Here is a 22138-nt window from a genome sequence, read left to right on the forward strand (position 1 = left end):
ATACCTTCTGAATCCAATTCTCCCTGTTCAACAAGAGAACTGTTAGGTTCTGCACACATATATTGTATCTAGGATATACTGTAACCTATTTAATATCTATAGGACTACTTGCCATCTAGGGGAGGGGATGGAGAGAAGGGGAAAAATTGGAACAGAAATGAGTGCAAGGGATAATGTTGTAAAATAATTACCCTGGCATGGGTTCTGTCAATAAAAAGTTATTTAAAAAAAATTGTTTCACTGGATGAGACATAATTGATCAATTTTAAACCTTTATTAGTTTTCCACAGAAGTAGCTGAAATAGTGCAATAGTGAAATCTTTCCAACATAAAATAATTGAAATACATTATAACAATAGGACTATTTCAGCAACTTTCATATTATTTGTTCTATAGTTATTTTGGTTGCATTATTTATTAAGATAAATGATGTTGGTCACTTATGCTAATTTGCTGCACAATCATAGGCAAATCACTTTACTTCTCTGGGATTTTTGTGCAATATGAGGGGATTGGACTGAATGATCTGTAAGATCCCTTTTGGTCTAACATTCCACAATTGCCACCCTTCAAACTTGATATTGGAATAAAAAGAGTTAAGTCAGAAGACATATTTTTTTCAAAAACTGCTGCCTCCTTTTCAAGATGATTACCCAATGTCTAACCTGCAACAGCTGAGAATGACTGTTCAATCAGCCCATACAACATAATTAATGCAAATTGATCCAGGCAAATGTTTGATGACTTAAAACAGGCAATCTTTTTTAATCTACTTGACATTTCAGACTCAGTTAATGTCTCTCAGGTTACATGGAAATATTCTTTTAGTAAATTCTTCACCTTTTTGAGAAGGTTCCCTGAGACAACTACTCCTTTTAATTTATAGTCTTTTATAAGCCAAGTACTACAACTACTTACTAAGAGAACCAACTGAAGATTGAAGAATGATCACAAATGTGCAAAGTTAGAGGATTTACCTCAAATGTTCACATAGACTATTTAAGTCTGTGCAACCAATCAGACATGTAAATTGACTTTAACATAGTGATGTCACTTTGGTCCTCTTTGAGAATGGATATCAACCAACCTACTAACGTTACAAGGTGATGGTTTATAGAAGTTGATGAAATAACAAAATGAAATAATAAAAAAATCTAGAATGTCAAGGGAAATAAAAAAAAAGAAATAGGGATGAAAGGGAATAGCACTTCTAGACATTCACCCAGTATTAGTGAAAAAAAAAAAACAGAAATAGATCAGTGGGACAAGAGAGAATCAGAAACAACAGAATTTGATAATCTATAGTGTTTTGTAAAGTAAAAAACATAAATAACTTGGAAAAAAGTCCTAGAAATTGCTGGAAATAATGTAAAGCAATGTAAAGCGGAAATTAGGTTTAGACCACTACTTTATTCAATATTTCTACAATAATTCTAATAGATATACAATATAAATATTAAAAATCATAGAAAATTAGAAAAGAAACATTTACTTTTCACTCCAGAGGTGAGCTGTATGCGAAAAAATATATATAACTAATTTCTCTGATAGGTTTGGCCTCCAAGACTGATATAGATACATAAATGAGAGATATACTCATATATGTATACACACACACATACATACATACATGCATGTATGTGTGTGTGTATCCAACATTCTCCAGCAGATATGTGGTCAAAGGAGATGAACAAAACAGTTTTCAAAAGAACTGCAAAATATTCAAAATCACAAATACTCTAAATCACTAATAATAAAGGAAATGCAAATCAAATCAACCTTGAATTTTACTTTTTACTCTGCAAATTGGCAAAAATGAAAAAAATATGGCAATAGTCTATGTTGGAGGAGTTGTGGAATAACAGGCACACTAATATATTGCTAGTGGATATGTGAAATGATACCTCTTTTGAAAATTATGTAAGTAAAGTGACTAAAATGTCTATAACTTTTGAATTACTGACTCCATTACTGGGCATATATTCAAAGAAATCACTGATTTTATAAAATCCCCATATTCTCCAAAATATTTATAGCAATATTTTTTGTGATAACTAAGAATTTTTAACAAAGTAGATATCTATTAATTAAGGAATGGATAAACAAATTCTGAAGCGTGAATGTAATGGAAAATTACTGTGCTGAAAGAAAAGATATATGTGAATACAGCAAAGCATGGATACAGTTACATAAACTGATGCAGAGTAAAGTTAAGCAATCAAAAAATACACATTTTAAGTACAACAATGTAAATGGAAAATACACACTAAAAGAATCAAAAGTAAACATAATTGTAAAGCAGTACAAATGAAAAAGCAAATCAAATGAAGAGATATGAAAGGACACCCCATAACACATACCTTTGTGGATGTTGGAGTACATTAAGTGAAAAGGATTAGGAAAGAAAATGGGAGTTTGCTACCTTAGAACAGGAAGGCAGTATTATTTTATAAGCGCTCCAACCATAGAAAATCAAATAATGATGGAAAAATAAAGCAAGTTATTCAGGAGATCTGATAAGGCAACTAGAGTAATAAATACATCACCCCAAGGTATTAAGAGGATGATACAGTTAGAAGATTCCTTGAGGTACAATATAGCAACTTGGGTCCTGGTATCTTGATGTTCTACAACTGGATAAGGCTCTGATGGCATGAAGCTAATATAATTATTTGACTCCTGTTGAGTTACTGTCTTTAAAGGGTATTTTCAAAATAATCAAGTTAGGCCTATGTCTTTTTTACATCAGGACATATAATCAATATTCCACAAATATCAAGTGCTATCTACTCTACTAACAATAAAATTGATAATGAAGTCTGGGAGCACAGGAAAAGCAAATGCTAAAAAAGTTCAGGCTAAAATTTAATCATTCATATGACAAATATATTTATTCAACACTCAGGTTGTTTTCTCTGAACTTATTCCATTAAATTTAAAATTTGGCAAAATCCTCAAATCCCCTTTATCTTAGTAACCCAACCTCCTATCTCTAGAGCAGTATTTTCCATTTTGGGTTCAAATACTATCAAATTTGATGGGTGGCAATTGTAGAATATTTGACAAAAAGGGATCTTACAGATCATTTAATCCAATCCCCTCATATTGCACAAAACCCCAGAGAAGTAAAGTGATTTGCCAATAGGATCGAAAACAACAACTAAGATCTTGAATCTAATTAGACTAAAAAACAAACCGAAATAAAAACATTCTGAGCTAAACAATGCAAAAGAAATGAACACTTTTATTTTACATTCCTTCACAGAACAAAGAACACATAAGAAACCAAGGCAATTATCCCTAACTTAAAAAGAAAAAAAAAATCAAAACCTCTTATCAGTTCCCCCTCTCCCAGATGGACTGATGCAGGTTAAGTAAGCAAGCAATAAGGGTGGTATTTCTGCTTTTTAATAAAAAAAATTATCTTTGTTCAATCATGGTCCCAGTAAGACTTTTTTTTTTCTTTTTAACAGCAACCACCAAAAATCTTCCTTTTCTCTGGAAATAATCTGCCACAATTCAGAAGTGTCTGTGAAGCCAAGAGATCAGGTCAGCAAGATGAAATACAGGGCGAGAAATTACATCTATGATTTTTATGCTATCACTAACTATTGCTTCAATCTCTCCCCATACTTCAGCAGCATAATGAAAAGTACTTCTTGAGAGATTTCCTGCTTTAATCATTACAATTCAAAGAACTGAGCAAACGTCGTTTTTCTTCTACTGCTCTGGATAGGACAAACATCCAATGTATTCAGGGTACAGGGATTCAGAGGAACTGAAAATCATATATACTATCTCCTAAGGGAGATAAAGCACTCTTACTAGTAAGAAAATATCGCTGAAATATAAATAACATTATTTTAGTGTTTCTTCTTGTGATCTCTCATGTGTGCAGCAATTGAACCAGCTATTTCTGAATTCTTCTTGTTTTGGCCAAAATAATCCAGAAATTCACCATCTGGGCCAATCAAGTACATTATTATTGTATGATCCACCTGTATAAAAAGAGGAAAATATAAATTGATAAGATAAGCAACAGCTGTGGACAAAAAAAAAAAAAAAAAAAAAAAAAAAAGAAATCACTGACTTCAAGTTTCACCCTTTCTACTCATACATGTTCCAGGATAGGTTGGGTATGTTTCTTGATTCTTTCTTCCCAACTTGAGTGATTGTACAGTGAGATTCTCCAAAGCCTACTTCAGAGATCATCAGTCACACTAAAAAAAAATTATGTAAATGACCAACTATTCCATTAAGTAAGTTTTCTTGCCTTGTGGTGAGTGTGAAAGAGGTTTTACCTATTCAATACAACTATTTGGAAATACTATTTAAAACTATGTACATGATTGTGTTGTTGATTTTTTTTTTTGGTGGGGTGGGGAGGCAGTTGGGGTTAAGTGACTTGCCCAGTGTCACACAGCTAGGAAGTATTGTGTCTGAGGCTGAATTTAACTCAGGTTTTCCTGACTTCAGGGCCAGTGCTCTATTTACTGCACTAGATAGCTGCTTCTAAGAACATGTACATAATATGAGAGAAGAGGGTGAGGATAATAATACTGATGCAAAAAGGAGGGACGTTATAATTTTTTTTTAATGCACAGTGAGAGCAGTAGGAAGTCCAGAAAGAAATATAGAAAACTAGGATAATTTTAAAAGTAATTTGTATAATTTATTACCTACTTTTAAAGAAAGCAAGCAGTGTGAAACAGAAATTCAGTTTCATACAGGATCCTCTTTTTGTGCTCTGTTATATGCATGGAAATGCTTTCTTTTTTGTTCAGATAAATAAAATAAATTTTTAAAAAGTTACACACATGCGTCTGTTTTACACACATACAAATTTATGAATAAAAATTCCATCCAGTTCCTGAACTTTATTCTATCTTCTTTACAGAGTCTAGTAAATAAAAATATAAATGGTTGCAATAAGAATGGCACTTCTTTGTGTTAAGTTTAAATCAAGTATGGGAACTTTTATTTTGATTGAAATAAGTCTGTTTGATGAAGACTGTTTATTATCCATGCTATTAATACTTGCACAAACCTGCAGAAGCCAGGAAGCCAAAGGAACCAAATCAGCAATCTGGTTTACAAATTTACAATGAATTGTGTATGGATATCAAGAATTTCAAATGTGGAGATTTAAGCCAAAAGGGGATTATTTTATTTTCTCTTTTATAAGTTTCAGCATCATGTGATCCTATCTGAAGCAAAACTCCTCTGTGCATATTCCTAAAAAGGCATATAAATGATATTCCTCTGAAGTCATCTTAAATCCATTATCCTTTTTTCTTTTCTGGTAGAGTTCCTAAAACTGTCTCTGGTTTACTTTTCTCTAATTTAAGGTTGGATTAGCTATAACTAATCTTAGCTAAATGTCTCCAGAAAGTCCTATTAAAAAATTCCTTTTGTCTAATGTAAGGTTTAATTAAGTTTTCTTAACTAAATGTTTCCAGGAAGTCCTATTTTAAAAAAGGATAGCTCAAATATTGTATTAATCAATCAAGAGCATGATAATAATACTTAGTAACAGAGTCCTCAGAATTAATAGTATGTTTGGCTATTATTTGGCAAGAAGGATTAGACTGCATACTTAGTACTAAAGTAGAGACACACATCCACACATACAAACATACATGGTATAAAGTTATTTCTTATAATTACACACATGTAAAACGAGAGTCAAGTGACACAGGTCTATTCATTTAAAGCAAGAAATTTATGCTGAGGGAATTAAAATAGCTAATGTTTTCTTCTGTCTCTAATAATTCAGTGGAGGAGCGCAAATATCATAAGAAATACCTGGCTACCCCTTGGCACATATGTACTAATCAGCATATATATGTATGTATGTAGATAAATATAGAAAGATATATGTAGATATAGAAAGATATCTTACCATATCATACCATTTTGCCTTTCCCTTGTCTTCTACCTCATTGATTTCCAAAGGCAGTATTACCCTTAGGCTTCATATCTATATGAATTTAATGTCTCAAAATCAGTATCAAAATAAGTATCTAGGAAGTGATGCAAGAGATAAAGCCCTAGACCTGGATTTAGGAAGAACTGAGTTCAAATTTATATTAGATTTTATTCCTTTCCTTTCCCCTTCAAAGTACAACTGTACAAAATACAATTGTAAATATTCTATTTTGATAAAAACTGAAAATTTTTGATAGCAGTTTATAACTAAGAGTTTTCAATGATTTCTTTTAGCCTGATCATGGGTTAAATGCAAAAATCAAAACAATTCTGGATTACAAGTCAAAAACAGATAACAGTCTGAAGTATATGGGATCTAAATAAAGCAGCCCTGGCAAATGTACCATTTATCATCAGTGGCCACAAGTTCTATCCATTCAACATCTCCCTCTGCAGTTACCACTCCTATCACAATTTAATTTATTTTAAGACATTGTGAATTAACTTGGTCACAATCAAAATTATATACATCATATTAAAAAAAATATCCTAGACTTGGGAGTCAGAAGACTTGGGTTTGAGGGATAGCTTTAACATTCATTCACAGAGCAAGTCACTTATCTCTGAGGCTCAGTTTCCAAGTCTTTAACATGGGAATAATAACACTTGTACTATTTACCTGAATTGTCTTGATGTTCTTTGTAAATGTAAAAGGGTCATTCAAATAGAAGCTACATTTAAAGTATAAAATAGAAGACATTCGCTTTCACACTAAGAGTTTTATGGATCATACCATCGTTCCTTGGGATCTAGTGAGCCCTTTCAGCTGTATGGGGAGGAGAAAGGGATAGGGTGGGGAGAACTGGAAGTCTACAACATGCGGACATAACTAAGTGCCCACAAAGGATTAATATATGTTCTAGTAAAAAAAACTGACTTACCCTCTATGACTGGATGATTATAAGGCTGATATACATTATCACAATGCAAACTGATACTGCCTCAAAGAAGCAAGCTCATAAATGTTCAGGTATAGAGCTAGTTGTAGATTCAGATCTTATCTATTCTGTCAACCATCCTAATTTGACTGAAGCATTCCTGGTTTTAGAAGACCTGCATGAAGTGGACAGGTATCTTTAAACTCAGTCAGGGATTTCTACCAACTTAATTCAAAGAAAGACATAGTAGATTGGAACAGAACAGGTAAAAGAAAAGCAGAAAGGAAGGGAAAAAGAGAAAGAGTGATAAAGACTTTTATAATGATAAAGGAAAAAAAGAATTTAGTAAGTTGGTTCAGTATTAAGTTCTCTTTGTTACATGTGCTGTTTACCTGAACAACAGATTTTAGAATATGTAACATCCTCTGAAACTCATATTGTCTTTTCTAGAAGGGAAATTAAGACTATTTACTTTTCTAATTAAACACTAAGGAATATTTGCAGAAAATGTTTTCTGCTCTAATTATGAAGCACGAAGATTTTAGGTATAGAGATTTTTAAGGCTTAAATGTACTTGATTAATTTTCTAGACAATAAAGTTCTTTAACATTTAATGCTGTATGCCTGATTTACTTTTCTCTCTTCAGGGATTAAAAAGGCTTGATTCCATAACTATTTTTATTAAAAAAAAAAAAAAAAAAAAAAAAAAAGACTGATCATCTTATTTCACCCAAGCTGTAAGTACAATGGCTACTTGTGGGTTCAATACCTCTACTGATTAGCATAGAACTTTCAATCTGCTCTATTTCCACTCTGGCCAATTTGCCCCTCTCTTTTGGTGACCTACATGGCCCTCTTTCCTTCATAATCATTGTGGTACAAAGGAAAGATCAATAAGTTTGGAATTACTGGTATTAAAGACTACCTCTGTATCTTACTAGTGGAGGAACCTAAAGTCACTTAATCTTCATAGGCCTCATTTTACTCATCTGCAAAACGAAGGACAGATTAAGAAGCCTCCTGAGGGCTGGCCTAACTCTAAAATGACTATCCTATAATCTTTCCCTCTATGGATCTAAAAAATCTACCATTGGTAGCCTTTTAGATCATTGGTAAAGTCTTATGTCTACTCAAGGAAAATAATTATGTGCCCTAGCAACAAAAATCTAAAGACCAGAATCATGGCTCCCTCTACTGGTCAATTTACACAATAACTCTAAAATAAACATTTCCTAGAGATCAGAGTTAAGAGGACACTTAGAGATCAGTTAGTTCAACTCATTTCACGAATGAGAACATTAAGGCTCACAAAAAGGGGGAGAAATCACACAGGTAATTAGCAGAGGTATAAAATCTGAACCAAGGTCTTCTGCTTCAGATACAATGCTTTTTCCCATACCATTTTGCCTTTCCCTTGTCTTCTACCTCATTGATTTCCAAAGGCAGTATTACCCTAGGGGCTTCTGGAAATGATGGGTTAGATATTTGGAGAGACTTGTAGCAAGTCTGGTTGCTGCAAACTTGGAAGCCTATGGGAAGTGGATGTGCAAGGTTGGGAGTAGATTATTCTGTGTCCTATTAGCATTGTGAAGGCTAGAGACCTTCACATGGATTCAAGGTCTTTTTATGAGCAGAACCCAACTTACAAATGAGTTTTATTCCAAAATAATGTTAGCAATGTCAATTCAAAGCATATTTTCCCACAGAAATAAAACTACAAATGGGGAAACCAAATAATTTAAACAATGAAAATCTTATTAACAAATGATAACTTTCTTTTCTTTATGAAAAAACACCAAAAGACCTACCTTGGCAGTAAATTATAATCTTGAAGTTTGGTAATTTGATCCTAATTCATTCTGATCTCAAAACAAAAACATGTCCTTAAGGAACTGCATGTGATCGGTGCAATTCTCTTTCTTTTATTTCTTTATTTTTCATCCTCAAATACAATGATATTCTCCAGAAGTTAACATGGAAATATAAGTAACTTGGGTTGGAACTGAGCATTTACTTACTATATAGTCTTCATCTTCATCCTTGGGTCCTGGACTATAATAAACTCTGTATGCTCTGGCAATTTGATCAATCTCTTTTGGACCACCTGTCAAGCCAACTAGCTTGGGAGAAAATTCTAAAAAGGAAACCAACAAATGAGCATGGTGTTGACGTAATATATGTAAAACATACTTCTCTATTTGATCTCTCAACATTAATTGCCAGCGTTAAATGAAATGTTTGTTTGGATGTACTCCATGATTTTGCTTGATCCCAACTATTTCTAAGCTGCTATGGTGCTAGAAATTTCATCTGTTAAGATCATGAGACTAAAGACAATTTAAAACAGTTCAAACTCTTTAATGTTAACCACCACTTCAAAGCCAGTCTACATTTTTAAAAAGATTTACAGATTGGAAAAGACACCACAAATTATCTAATCCAACCTCTTCAGTTTACCAGTGAAACTGAGTCCAGACAGATTATTTAACTTGCTCAAAAGTTAGGGGGAGAGAAGGTAGTTAGATGGCACAATTGACAGAGTACCCTCCATGAAGCCAGGAGGACCTAGGTTCAAATCTGACCTCAGATACTTAACACTACCTAGTTGTGTGACCCTGGTCAAGTCACTTAACCCCAAATGTTTTACCAAAAAATTACTAAGAGTAACAACAAAAAAGATAAGGGGAAAAAATAGAGTCAGGGGTAGAGGCAGGAGTCAAATTCAGATCTCTTTAAATCATTTCTTTTATTTAAATTACTTTTGGGGGTTAACAAAAATTTGTAAATAACTAAGTAAAGCTTTCATTTAGTAAAGCTCAAAAAATGATAAAAAAATTGGGATATTTTATTGTGTAACCTTATAAAGAAAATATCATAATTAAGTAGTTTATAGCAAGTTATACACTATTTTGAGATAATTTTCTTGTTAAGACATTTAATGCTTAGTACACATGTCACTGCTCAACTACTAATAAAGAAGAGTTGTCTATAGCTGGGCTACCTTTCCATAAAATCATCTATAATACATTTCTTGACTAAGAATAAACCAATTAAGAATCTATGTTGGTGAAGTTTTAAAAAGTCAAATTAGTGAAAAGGTGAAAAACATTTCACCTAAATTCATTTTGCTACTTTTTTTTGGCTATCAAAATGTTATCAAAAATGCCTTTCAACAGGTGTAGAAAACATATTTTCTTCTTTTGGACTAAATTAATTTTAAATTGAAAAAAACTGTTCAGGAGTCAAAAAAGTAAGGCAATTTAATTTTTCTTTTAAATTCTACTTAGAAAGAGGAAAGTGAAGACTATTAACTATATATCCATATTATTTTAGTTTCTTATTAACCTGTGGAAACAAGATTAATTTTACTATTATAAAAACCCTTCATTTCAAATAATTGATAAATTTAATATTCAAAAACAAGTAAATTATATTTTATCTATTATTAAAACAATATTTATCTACTGAATAAAAATTGTTGTAATATTTAAGATAAATGTTTCAGTTAAATTAAATATCTTACTTCTGATGATGGTTGTAGCTGTCCTAAATAGCATGATAAAACCCAGAAGCCATGATTTGGATTAAACTGAGGATGATTCGGCTACAAAAGCCTTCATGAAGCAATTGCTTCATTTGATTTCATAAATAAAATGGCCATATCATGATTTTGTTTTCTAATGTAACTGTAAAATTTATTAGGAAATTATTAGGAAAAATAATTCAATTAATCAATCAATATTTATTAAATATTTACTATGTTCCTCACACTGCTAAGCATCAACATACAAATAACTACAAATAATACAAAAAAACTACTAAATCAAACCATATCCTCAAAGAGCTTACAACCCTATGAGGGAAACAATACATATAAATTAGAACATACAAGCTAAGTACAGAGGCAGACAAAATGCCAAAAAAAAAGTATCTATAAGATACATACAATATAAATAGAGAGAATGGTTTCACCAAGTTGGGGGGGACTAGAAAAACCCTTCTGCAGGTGGTGACTAAGTTGAGTTCAATGCAAGGATTTTAAGAGTCAGAGACTGAATTGGAGAGTATTACAGACAAGGGGAGTAGAAAGTGCAAAAATGTTGTAAGATAAAGCAAAAGCAACAATATAGCAAGATTAGAGTATGCAGAAGGATGCAAGAGTCTAAGAAAACTGAAAAGACTAAAGAGAGACAGGTTGTAAAAAGCTTTAAATATCAAAGGATTTTATATTTAATCTTGGAGGAAGACACTGGAGTTTACCTGAAAGAGGAAGGAGTTGGGAAGAAAGAGGTAATATGTTTTCAAGATTCCTTCTCTCTTTCCCAAGCCACCATCTTTTCCTAAATAAGTAACTAATCTAAAATGTGTAGTGTATTTGTTATAAAAACAAAACCCAATTCTACTTTTAAGTAAGAAAGTTATTGTGACAATATTTAGAATCTAGAAGTGATAGAATCTAGCAGTGACCTTAGGGATTATCTAAACCTCCTCATTTTATAAAGAAATTGAAGATCAAAATAGTTAAGTGGCTTGATCATCATTATCAAGATATTTAAGTGATTTATTTGATTTATCCAAGGGCCTAGCTCTAGTCTAATTAAGACAGAACTGGTCTAGTAACAACAAAAACAATCAGTGCAATGAAACAAGCATACATATACATCAAAATGCTTTACCTTAAATGATAACCTCTATCAATAAGAAGTGAATAGTCTCAATGGAGTCAGGGTTGAAAGAACTCTTAAGAACCATCCATTTTGTGAAAATGTAAAGGAATAAAATGAATTACTAATTTCAAGATGGCAATTAGGTTGTTGAGACAAGTACTTGGACCAATTGATTAGGAAAAGGAAAATATAGTTTGGGGATGAATCATGTCTTGATTTTTTATTTCTAAGACTTCTTTCAACTCTAAATTCATTCTATTGGCTAAAAAGTCTTTTGTTAAGTTAGCTTTGGAACTAGACACTATACACACAGCACACTGTTTAAGGGAAAAACTGTTCTGATTTCAGATAACTGACATAATACTGCAAGGGAACTCAATGGTAATTGAGGACTTCCGCTAAAGAAAACTGAGGGTCAAGACATTGGGAGCCTTAACCCAATACTGGAAGTAGAACACATTGTAATCCAATTTTACATTATTCAATCCAGATCAAATAAGATAGATGTGCAACATAAAGGCTTTTCAAATTACAAAGTAAATACATTATTATAAAGTAATACTGCAAGCTATTATATTATACAACCTCAACTGGTTTCTCACTGTTGCTAAGTAATCTTACTCTATACCTCCCTTATCAAATCAACATCTTACTTTCCATCTATCCTCAAACCTTTCATGGTTACTCCTTCCCCAACCTCTCAGCTGAGAACCTTGCTTCATAAGGACAGAAAAAATTGAGGCCATTGGCCATGAATTTCCTCTTCTTTCATATTTCTTATCTCGTATCACTCAGGTGCCTTCTGCCATTTTCTCCTCTACCCTTGTCTCATATGATGCAAGGGCCTTACTCTTTACTAATCCAATCCTTCTACTTGTTCGACTTACTCTCACTTATTTTCAACCTTTCTCTCTATCCATTCATTTCCTACTGATTACAAACATGCCCATGCCTCCCTTATTCTGAAAAATGCTTCACTTAATCTTTCCAACCCTGCTAATTATTATCCTATTTCTTCTGCCCTTTGTAATTTAAAGTCCTCGAAAAGGCCAACTAAAAGCTTCTACTTTTTCTCCTCTTACTCTTTTCTTAATTCCATTATTATCTGGTTTCTAACCCTATCATTCCACTACAGCTTCTCCTTTCCAAAGTTACTAATGGCCCCTTTCTCAATCTTTATTCTGTGACGGTGTTGCTCTCTTCTCTTTATATTTTCAGTACACCACTGTCTTCTGATTCTCTTCCTTTTTTTCTGATCACTCTTTCTATATATCCTTTACTGGATCCCTCTAACCACACGTGTCCTTAATGTTTTTGTCTTGGATCCTCTTCTCTTCTATCTCTATACTAAGGGTGGAGAACATCCTTCCCATGTTCAAAAAAATCATTTGCTTAAAGCAACTGCAGGTGATGATGAGCTGAAAGTTAAGTATAACAACATCCCATTGCTTGAGTTCTATTAAGTTGATAATTTTTGGTCCTCACCTCCGTTCTATATTACTTTACTTGGTAATGTCATCAGCTCCCATAGATTTAATTACAACCTCTATGCTAATGATTCCCAAATTTACTTATCGTATCCCAAACTGTTATTTCCAAGCTCTCATCTCCAACTGTCTTACTGATATCTCAAACTGGATATTTAGCAGACATCTTATACTCAATGTGTCCAAAAAGGAACTTAATATCTTTTTCTCCTAAATATTTCCCACCTCCTAAATTCCTTATTATTGTAGAGAGCAGCACCATCCTCCCAATGTCACAGTAACAATCTAGGAGTTATCACTCCCTTCCATTTCTCTCTGCAATCCAATCTTCCTCCAATAAGTCATTAAAGTGATTTCCCTTAAGCTCAGGTCTGATCACATTACCCTTACTTAATAAACTCTAGTGATTTTTGTTTACCACCAGGAACAAATATAAAATGCTCTGGGGACGATTAAGTGATGCAGTGGATAGAGCACCAGCTCTGAAGTCAGGAGGACCCGAGTTCAAATTTGATCTCAGACACTTGAACACTTGCTAGCTGTGGCAAATCACTTAATCCCAAATGCTCCACCATAAATAAATAAGTAAATAATTTTATATATGCAATATATATACATATATAATATAAAAATATTTTTTAAAAAATAGATATAAATAATGCTCTTGCATTCAAAATCCTTCATAACACAGTTCCCTCCTACCTATTTCAAATGAAATAATATATATGAAAGCATTTTGAAAAGCATCAAATAAGCCAAGAATAAATAGCATATATGCATATATTTTTAATATAAAAAATAAAAATTATCATATCTTACCTTTCACATACCTTGCGATAGCTTCTCTGTTATCTCTCTCAGGGTCAATAGTGATGAAAAGTGGTATTAAATTTGGCAGAGTTGGAATACTATCTGAAAGACAGTTTTTATTAGTAAAGATTAATACCATTTATCATCATCCTAATTTTAATGGACAGATTAGTTCAGTAGTTTAAATAACAGACTGAGGATTTAAGATCATTCTAACTTGGCTTTTTATCCTTCAACTTCTTTTTACAAAAAGAAAGCACTTAACACTATAATGAAATATTATTTCTGGTCACATCCCAGAAGGACTTACAGTTTTAGAAGCATATCAACTTGGATATTCTGATTTCTACTACAAAAATTTTACATTTCATCATGCTGCTTTATAAAACATTTATTAAACATTCACTACAATGGATGTATTTAGTATATACAAACTTTTGTAAACAAACTGTTTCTTATCCTTAGATAACAACTGGGGTATATTCATTTATGTTAAGTAGCAATTAATAATAGACAATGCTCTAGTGAAAAAAAAAAGGCATTTCCCTAAGCTCTGCCTTGGTGTCTGAAAATAGTGATGAATACATGACACCTGTTCATGTACATGTACTTTTTAGTGGATTGGAGAGTTGAGCCAAAGCCAAGCACCCAACCTTTGTGGCTCATTATAGCCAACTAGAGAAAAAGATCAGAGAAAAGAATTGGAAGGAATTAAGGTAAATAACAGAAAAAGATCAAAGAGCCAAGAAAACAGAACTTATTCTGCCATACCCCTTTCTATAACTTTCTTTGCCAACAATAATTATAATTTCTTCCAAAAATAGTTTATGTGCTCGACCATTTTTCCTTTTCAAATGCTTATTATACTGTAAGTTTTGGGGATTCTATTATTTCATTCATCCCTTAATTACTTTCATTACTTGTGATTTTACTAAAGAGCATAGTAAGGAAATGCCTTCAAACCAATAGACAGCAAAATTACTATTACTTAGTGTAAAGTTGATCCTTTATCCATGAATGCCTCTTTATATTATTTTCCTCTGGTCCTATTCTCTACAAATGCAGACTGAATATATATATCTTTTGTGCATCATTAAGAACTTCAAACTTTTGAAATTTACTCCCTTGGTATTTTCAAAGAAAAGTTTTTATTGTCTGAAAATATTTGCTTCACAAACTTTCACAAGCTATTGAAAGTGATGGAATAATTCATAAATCAGTCTATTCAATATTTAACAGTGTGAATCTACTGTACTTAAAGGATTTTCAATAATTTATAATTTTTTGTTACACATACCATATATATCAAGGATTTTCATTTGGGTCTTTAAGAAGACAAACTTTAAATTTTAACTTTGTTCAGCTGGCCTAAAAACAAACTCAGTTGAAGAAAACACTTTAGCCTAAAAGAACCACCCCCAGAATAGGATAAAATTAATGCGGGCACATTTTTATATCCAGTATTTATTATGAGCAGTCCAGATTTAAGATACATTTTTAATACCTTATTTAAGTTTTTAAAAACTATTGTAATTCCAATTGTAATACTGATCAAGTAGTGATACTGCCTAACTGTAAATTATGGAATATCATAACTTCTAAAGGCTTAAATGTCAAGAAAACTAATGAAATAACAACAGCATTTTGGGGTTAAGAACAGGAACCTAAGGAGAAAATATCTACTTATATGAAACCACAGTCAAATCACAGGACTGAAATAAGAAAGCCTAACAATTTGATAATAATTTTAGCCAAAACAACCCATAAATCAAAGAAAATACAAAATAGTTTAGTTTTATCCCCTTTCTGCTACAACAGTGACAGTGGCAAAGAAGCAAAAAAAAAAAAAAAAAAAAGAAGCAAAAAAAAAAAAGAGAGACAAAAGGTCTTAACAGCAGACTGTGTAGATTTTCTATAAAAATGAGCTAAGATGCATGTAATTTTAAATATAAGATTCTTGGCTAGTAAACAATATCTGGTAATACATCATTAAGGAAAGAAAATTATATAAATCTTGACATTCTTGCTATAAAAGAAACCATAAAAGCAATCATCATTTTATGAGAATTTTATTTTGCACTGCACTGGGACAATAGTGATAAAAACTAGGAAAATATGGTCCTGGAGCAAGAAAGAAGATTGTAAGGCTTGTAAAAAGTATGGAAGTTTCATGTCTATACTTCATGATTACCTTCTTTGAGAAATTGATAGGCACTAGAAATGGTGAAATCATACTTAAAAAAAAAAAAAAAAGAAAGAAACTGGTTTTATTTTTAAAAGAAAATTTCTTTTTACTGATGTGAAAGTTATTTCCTAAAATAGTGTTCTTAGACCATTGTAAGAAATCATGACATTCAAGGAAAGTTAACACCAATCCAACCATTCTGGAGAGCAATCTGGAATTATGCCCAAAAAATTATCAAATTGTGCATACCCTTTGATCCAGCAGTGTTTCTATTGGGCTTATATCCCAAAGAAATACTAAAGAAGGGAAAGGGACCTGTATGTGCCAAAATGTTTGTAGCAGCCCTGTTTGTAGTGGCTAGAAACTGGAAAATGAATGGATGCCCATCAATTGGAGAATGGCTGGGTAAATTGTGGTATATGAATGTTATGGAATATTATTGTTCTGTAAGAAATGACCAGCAGGATGAATACAGAGAGGACTGGCGAGACTTACATGAACTGATGCTAAGTGAAATGATCTCAGAACCAGGAGATCATTATACACTTCAACAACGATATTGTATGAGGACATATTTTGATGGAAGTGGATTTCTTTGACAAAGAGACCTGAGTTTCAATTGATAAATGACGGACAAAAGCAGCTACACCCAAAGAAAGAACACTGGGAAACGAATGTGAACTCTCTGCATTTTTGTTTTTCTTCCTGGGTTATTTATACCTTCTGAATCCAATTCTCCCTATGCAACAAGAGAACTGTTCGGTTCTGCAAACATATATTGTATCTAGGATATACTGCAACATATCCAACATATAAAGGACTGCTTGCCATCTAGGGGAGGGGGTGGAGGGAGGGAGGGAAAAAAAAAATCGGAACAGAAACGAGTGTCAATATAAAGTAATTATTAAATAAAAATTAAAAAAAAAAAAAAAGTTAACACCAAACTGAACTATGTAAAGAAGCTGATGAGAAAAATAGATAAACAATCAAGTAGCTTCATCTACTACTACTATTAGTACTATGTATAGGAGATGTTTGAAAAATAGGTTTTGCTAATGTTAAGTCAAAGTTTCAGGTTTTAGTTTAGGGTTAGCTGGATAGCTCAGTGGAGAGAGTACCAGGCTTGGAGTCAGGAAGACCTGAATTCAAATGTAGTTCCAAATTCACTTAATCCTCTTTGCCTCAGTTTCCTTACCTGTAAAAATGAACTGAAGAAGGAAATGGCAAACCATTGAAGTATTTTTGCCAAGAAAACCCCAAAAAAGTCAGAAAGAGTCAGATATAACTGAAGTGAATGAATAACAACAACAAATCAATCTTTTACAAGGTTGAAAATGAACTTAGAAAATTCACCAAAACTAATTTGATACTGACAACGCTCTCTCATAAATTTCCAATAAGATATTATAAGAAGCAGTAAAAAATACAATATGGGAACATATTGATTAGAAAACAGTATCTCTTACCAATTTCATCCACTACGGCTATCATTTTTTCCAGTTCCTCTGGACAAATATCAGGACAATGTGTGAAACCAAAATAAATTAGTATCCATTGTCCTAGGTAGTCCTTATCAGTTTTGGGTTCTCCATTGTGATCCATGAGTGAGAAAGGTCCTCCAAGTAAAGGTTTTCCTATGGTTCGCCTCCGTTCCTTCTCTAACTCTAAAATAAAATATTAAAAATCAATAAGTAGCTAGGATACTCACTGGCTCATCACTTTGTCAGCTTACAGTTAGTAAGGGAAACAGAAATAATATGACATAATTTCTACCTATAATTCGCATGAAACAAAGTGACAGGAAAAAAAATTGAATGCTAAATCATTTAATGTACTCATAACTTAATTGATTTAAAAATTGAAAAACTGCATTCAATTCAACAAGCATTTATGACACTGTTAACTAAAAGACAAAATGAAATAGATACTGTCCTTAAGAGGACAGTTGAGGAGAAATATCTCACATATAAAGTACCAAACATATATCAAAAAAATAATGAAGTATCATATTAATAAAAAAAGTTCACATAAAGAAGGTTAACACAAGTTCAGAATTGAAAGGGAGTTAGGAATTTCAGAAGGTAGAGAGGAGAAGGAGAACATTCTAGACAAGAGGGACAGTCTGTCTTTCAAAAGCATGAGTGCAGTTTATAGACTATTATGGGTAAAAGCAAGGAGGCCAGTTTGGCTTTCTTTAGCCAAACTTTCTTTAGACTTTGTGACTAAAGGAAGGTGAAATCATTCTAGAAATATAGGTTCGAGCTAGATTAAATGCCAAATGGAAGTTTACATTTAGAAGAAAAAGGGAACCAAAATGAAAATCCCTGAGCAGGCAAATAAAACCTCTACTGTAAAAATAACAATTTGACTGCTTTTGGAAGATGGATTCAAAAAGGAAAGGATTAAAGGGAGAACAATTAGGAGACTACTGCAATGTTCCAGGCAAGAGGTAATAAGAATCTGAATTAAAGAATTGACAAAACTTGTCAGCCAGTGGAATATGAGAGAATGAAAAGATGCAGATGATTTCAAGGTAGTAAACCTGAATCTACAAAGATGCTGGTATCCTTAGCAGAAATAGGAATGTCAGGAATAAGGGTCAGTTTAGAAAGAAGAAAATTAGTTCCATTACGGACATGATAAATTTGAGGTAGCTATGGGACATCTAGATGAAGAGAATTAAGGGCGAGGCATATAGATTTAAACGTTATCAGCAAAGAAGAAGAGGCTACTTCTGACAGAGCCCCAGAGTTCAGTTTAAGATGAAACAATATGACATTGGGGATGGGAGATTCAGGAAAAAGCAATATCACAAAAAACCCACAGAGAAGAAAGAATCCAGAAGAGGACAGTAAATAGTAGAAAATACTGCAGAAATCAATGATTGGAAAAGGAAGTTGAATTTAGCAATTAAAATATTGTTGGTATCCTTAAAATTTCAATTTCAGTTGAATGGTTTAGTAATAAGCTAGATAGAAGAATGAAATTACTGTGTGAAGAGAAAAAGAAATGTAAGATGAAAGCTTTATAGGATGGCAGGGGCAAGTGAAAATTTGTGAGGGATGTGGCAAGTTTTTTCAATGAACAGAGCAGGAGCCAGTGAACCAAAAAAAAAAAAAATTATAAAGAAACTGAGGACACTAGAAAGAATCAACTCTCAAGAGTGAAAAGGGGGAGTTGGAACAAAAGCACAAATAAAGGGATTGACCCTGAAGAAGGAACGATTCTTTCTCAAAGGGTGAAGCAAAAGATGAGAAAATGAAAGATGATTTCAAGAGTTGAACTAGGGTCATGATGAAGCATACTCTTCTGAGCAAGAGAGGGAAGAGATTGGTATAGATGGCATGAATGGAAAAGAAGTCTGGCACAGTCTGTAAGGAGTATATGTAACCAAGAGCTTGAACATATTCTCATTTCCAAATTAAAAAACTTTGTTAAGTTGTAATAGCTTAGAATGAGTTTCCAAACAGATTTATGCAACATCTTAAAATGCTATAAGATAGGTACAAAAAGGAATCTAAAGTACTGAACTATAAACCTCCTAAGAACAAGTTCTAATGCTAGTATATAATTATAAAATGCTTTGGTCAAAGGCCATCGGGGATAGGGCATATGTACATACTTTCTTCCTTTTCTTTCTTGAAGTACTTCATGCCAGCCAATAAAGCTCCACCAATAGCAAATGTGAATGCCAGGGACTTCCAGGAAACAGGCTACTAGGACAGAAATTTCAACAGTAAAAATAATAATAGGATGCAATTATGTAATCCTATTGATTTACATAAAAATGTAATAAAACCTATGCTGATCAAAATATATATAAGCCCTAATAGCCAACCAACCTATTTGGTACAATATATTTGAACTTATACAAATTTCCATTTATTCTTTGATGTTGAAATGCAAAGGAATACTCATACAGAATTACATACTGTATATTGACACACAAGCAAAAATAAACTGAAGTAGTAAAAATGATAGGCAGCTCTACCTCTAAGGGCTATAATCTTGTTCTCATTTTGAGTGATGGCAATTTTTAATATTGTGATTATGTTGATTACTCATTCAAAAAAAATAGTTCTTGCTCTTGAGCACTCCTAAAGTTATCTGAGATATTAAATTAATTAAAAAATAAAATCTTTAAGATTAAAAGTAGTAGAAATTGTAGGAAAAAAATCACCAGTCTTCAAGTGTCTCTTCCAAAAAAAAAGGTTATGATTTCCTCCTAGGTACAAAAAACACTGTTTTGGCCTGGAAGATAATTCTTTCCCAGAAGACACTGCTGTATGAAAATGCTATATGTTGAAACAGGAACAGACAAATCAAATCCCAAAGTATTATCTTGCAGTTCACAGGATGTTAGAATTGGAAAGGACCTTAAGATCGAGTCTTAAGACCCTCATTTTTAAGGAACAATAAATGAAGGCCCAGAGAGGTTAAATGGCCTGCCCAGGGTCATACAGATAAACAGATCTTCAGTCTTTATAGAATGTTTCTTAACTTCTGAGTCTTTTCCTTATCTATAAAATAGAGACAGCACTATCCACCTCAAAAGGTTGTCATAAGTAACATATAATATACTTTGTGAATAAAATACCTCAAACAAAACAAAACCCAATTATTAGTCTAAGACTGGATGTAGCATGTAATAGTGAGTAGGTCAGCCTTGAAGTTAGGAAGAGGGTTTATTCTAGTGCTAACTGACACATATAGACTGTGAAATACTAAGCAAGTCACTCAACTTCCCAGAACAGCTACTGATCTGCAGAGGGAGTTTCCTACACCACTGAAATCTCAGGCCCCACATAACAGGAAAAAAAAAGTATGAAGTATTTATGCGTATTATACCATAGAATTATATGGAATAAACTCTGTAAACTTTAAGTTATTATAAAAAAAAATAAGTTCTCAAGTCCAAAAAAACTTATTAACCCAGATACATTCCTTTCTAAGAGCTTGGAACTGGAATCAAAGCAAGACAGTCCCTCTTCTCAAACTCACAGTCAAACTGGGGAGACAACTATGCATAGACAAGCCACATACAAGATAAACTGGAAATAATCAATAGATAGAATGCACTAAGGCTTGCTGAAAGTGAGGTTTTAGCTTGGGCTTGAAAAAAGCAAGGAAAGCCAAGGGGGCAAAGATGAGGAGCAAAAGAATTCCGGGCATGGAAGGCAGTCAGTGGAAATGCCCAATCAGGAGATGGAAGTGTCTTAGTCAAGGGACAGCCATAAGTCCAGTGTAATGGACTAAGGGAAGGGCAAGGAATTGTAGGAAGATTGGAGGAGGTTAGGAAAGGCTTTGAATGCCTTTGAGAATTTTTATTTTTTGCTCCTGGAAGGGATTATTAGAATGATAATAATAACCACTGATAAACTGAAGAGCCTCCTCTTTGGAATTCATGATTTAGGAAGGAATAAAAGCAGTTGCAGGGTGGCCAGGTAACCAAATTCAGGGTCAGGAAGACATCTTCCCTTTAGATTTGATCTCAGACACTTACTAGCTATGTGACCCTGGGCAAGTCACTTAACTTTGTTTCACCTTCAATATGAACGGAAGGGAATGTCAAAGCATTGTCAAGGTTCTGGACAGATTAGGCTTGGTTAAATGATAGGAGGGAGAAGGAAGAGAATGGGAGAGGGAAGGAGAGCGTAGGAGCTTGATAGAATTCTCATAGCACCTCTGACTAGGTGCTACTTACTCACCCCTGCTGCGCGGGGGCCATTTTGGCCCTTGGTTCCTCGCGGTAGCTGTCCTGCAGTGGAAAAGGACCGGCTCCCGCAGACTCCATTTGTGACACGCGCGAACAGCCGAAGAGTCAAAGGCTGTAAGGCCAGCTTCTCCTTCGCCCAGGCAAATGTTGGGAGCTCTCTTGCACTAACCGGTTTCAGAAGATCTCTCTTAATCTTCAGAGCCGGGCTTCGGCACCACAATTTTCGCAATGAAGGCCCCCCAGGAAGTACGCTAAGGGACACAAGATCCCTGGAGGACCGCAGTGCAAACAGGGAGCTCGCCATTAGGTGAAAGGCAGACACCGGAGGAAAGCACTTTAGGCCACTTCAACTTCCGGCTGAAAAGGAAAGACATTGAAGAGTTACTCTCGCCTGATTGGAGTTACAC

The 22138-nt window shown here is 33.4% G+C and overlaps 1 protein-coding gene across 1 annotated transcript; it reads right to left on the reverse strand.

Annotated features, from left to right (window-relative positions):
• Window positions 1–3224: 3224 nt before the first annotated feature.
• On the reverse strand, window positions 3225–22089 carry LOC127560736 (protein SCO1 homolog, mitochondrial). The gene is made up of 6 exons (XM_051995570.1): window positions 21724–22089; window positions 19638–19728; window positions 17482–17679; window positions 13840–13932; window positions 8885–9000; window positions 3225–3998 (listed from the first exon to the last, which is right to left on the reverse strand). Exons 1-6 carry the CDS (start codon window positions 22033–22035, stop codon window positions 3864–3866), a joined length of 945 nt encoding a protein of 314 aa, XP_051851530.1. The 5' UTR covers window positions 22036–22089; the 3' UTR covers window positions 3225–3863.
• Between the last annotated feature and the right edge of the window lie 49 nt (window positions 22090–22138).

This window comes from Antechinus flavipes, chromosome 4 (assembly GCF_016432865.1).
Source record: "Antechinus flavipes isolate AdamAnt ecotype Samford, QLD, Australia chromosome 4, AdamAnt_v2, whole genome shotgun sequence".
NCBI lineage: Eukaryota > Metazoa > Chordata > Mammalia > Dasyuromorphia > Dasyuridae > Antechinus > Antechinus flavipes.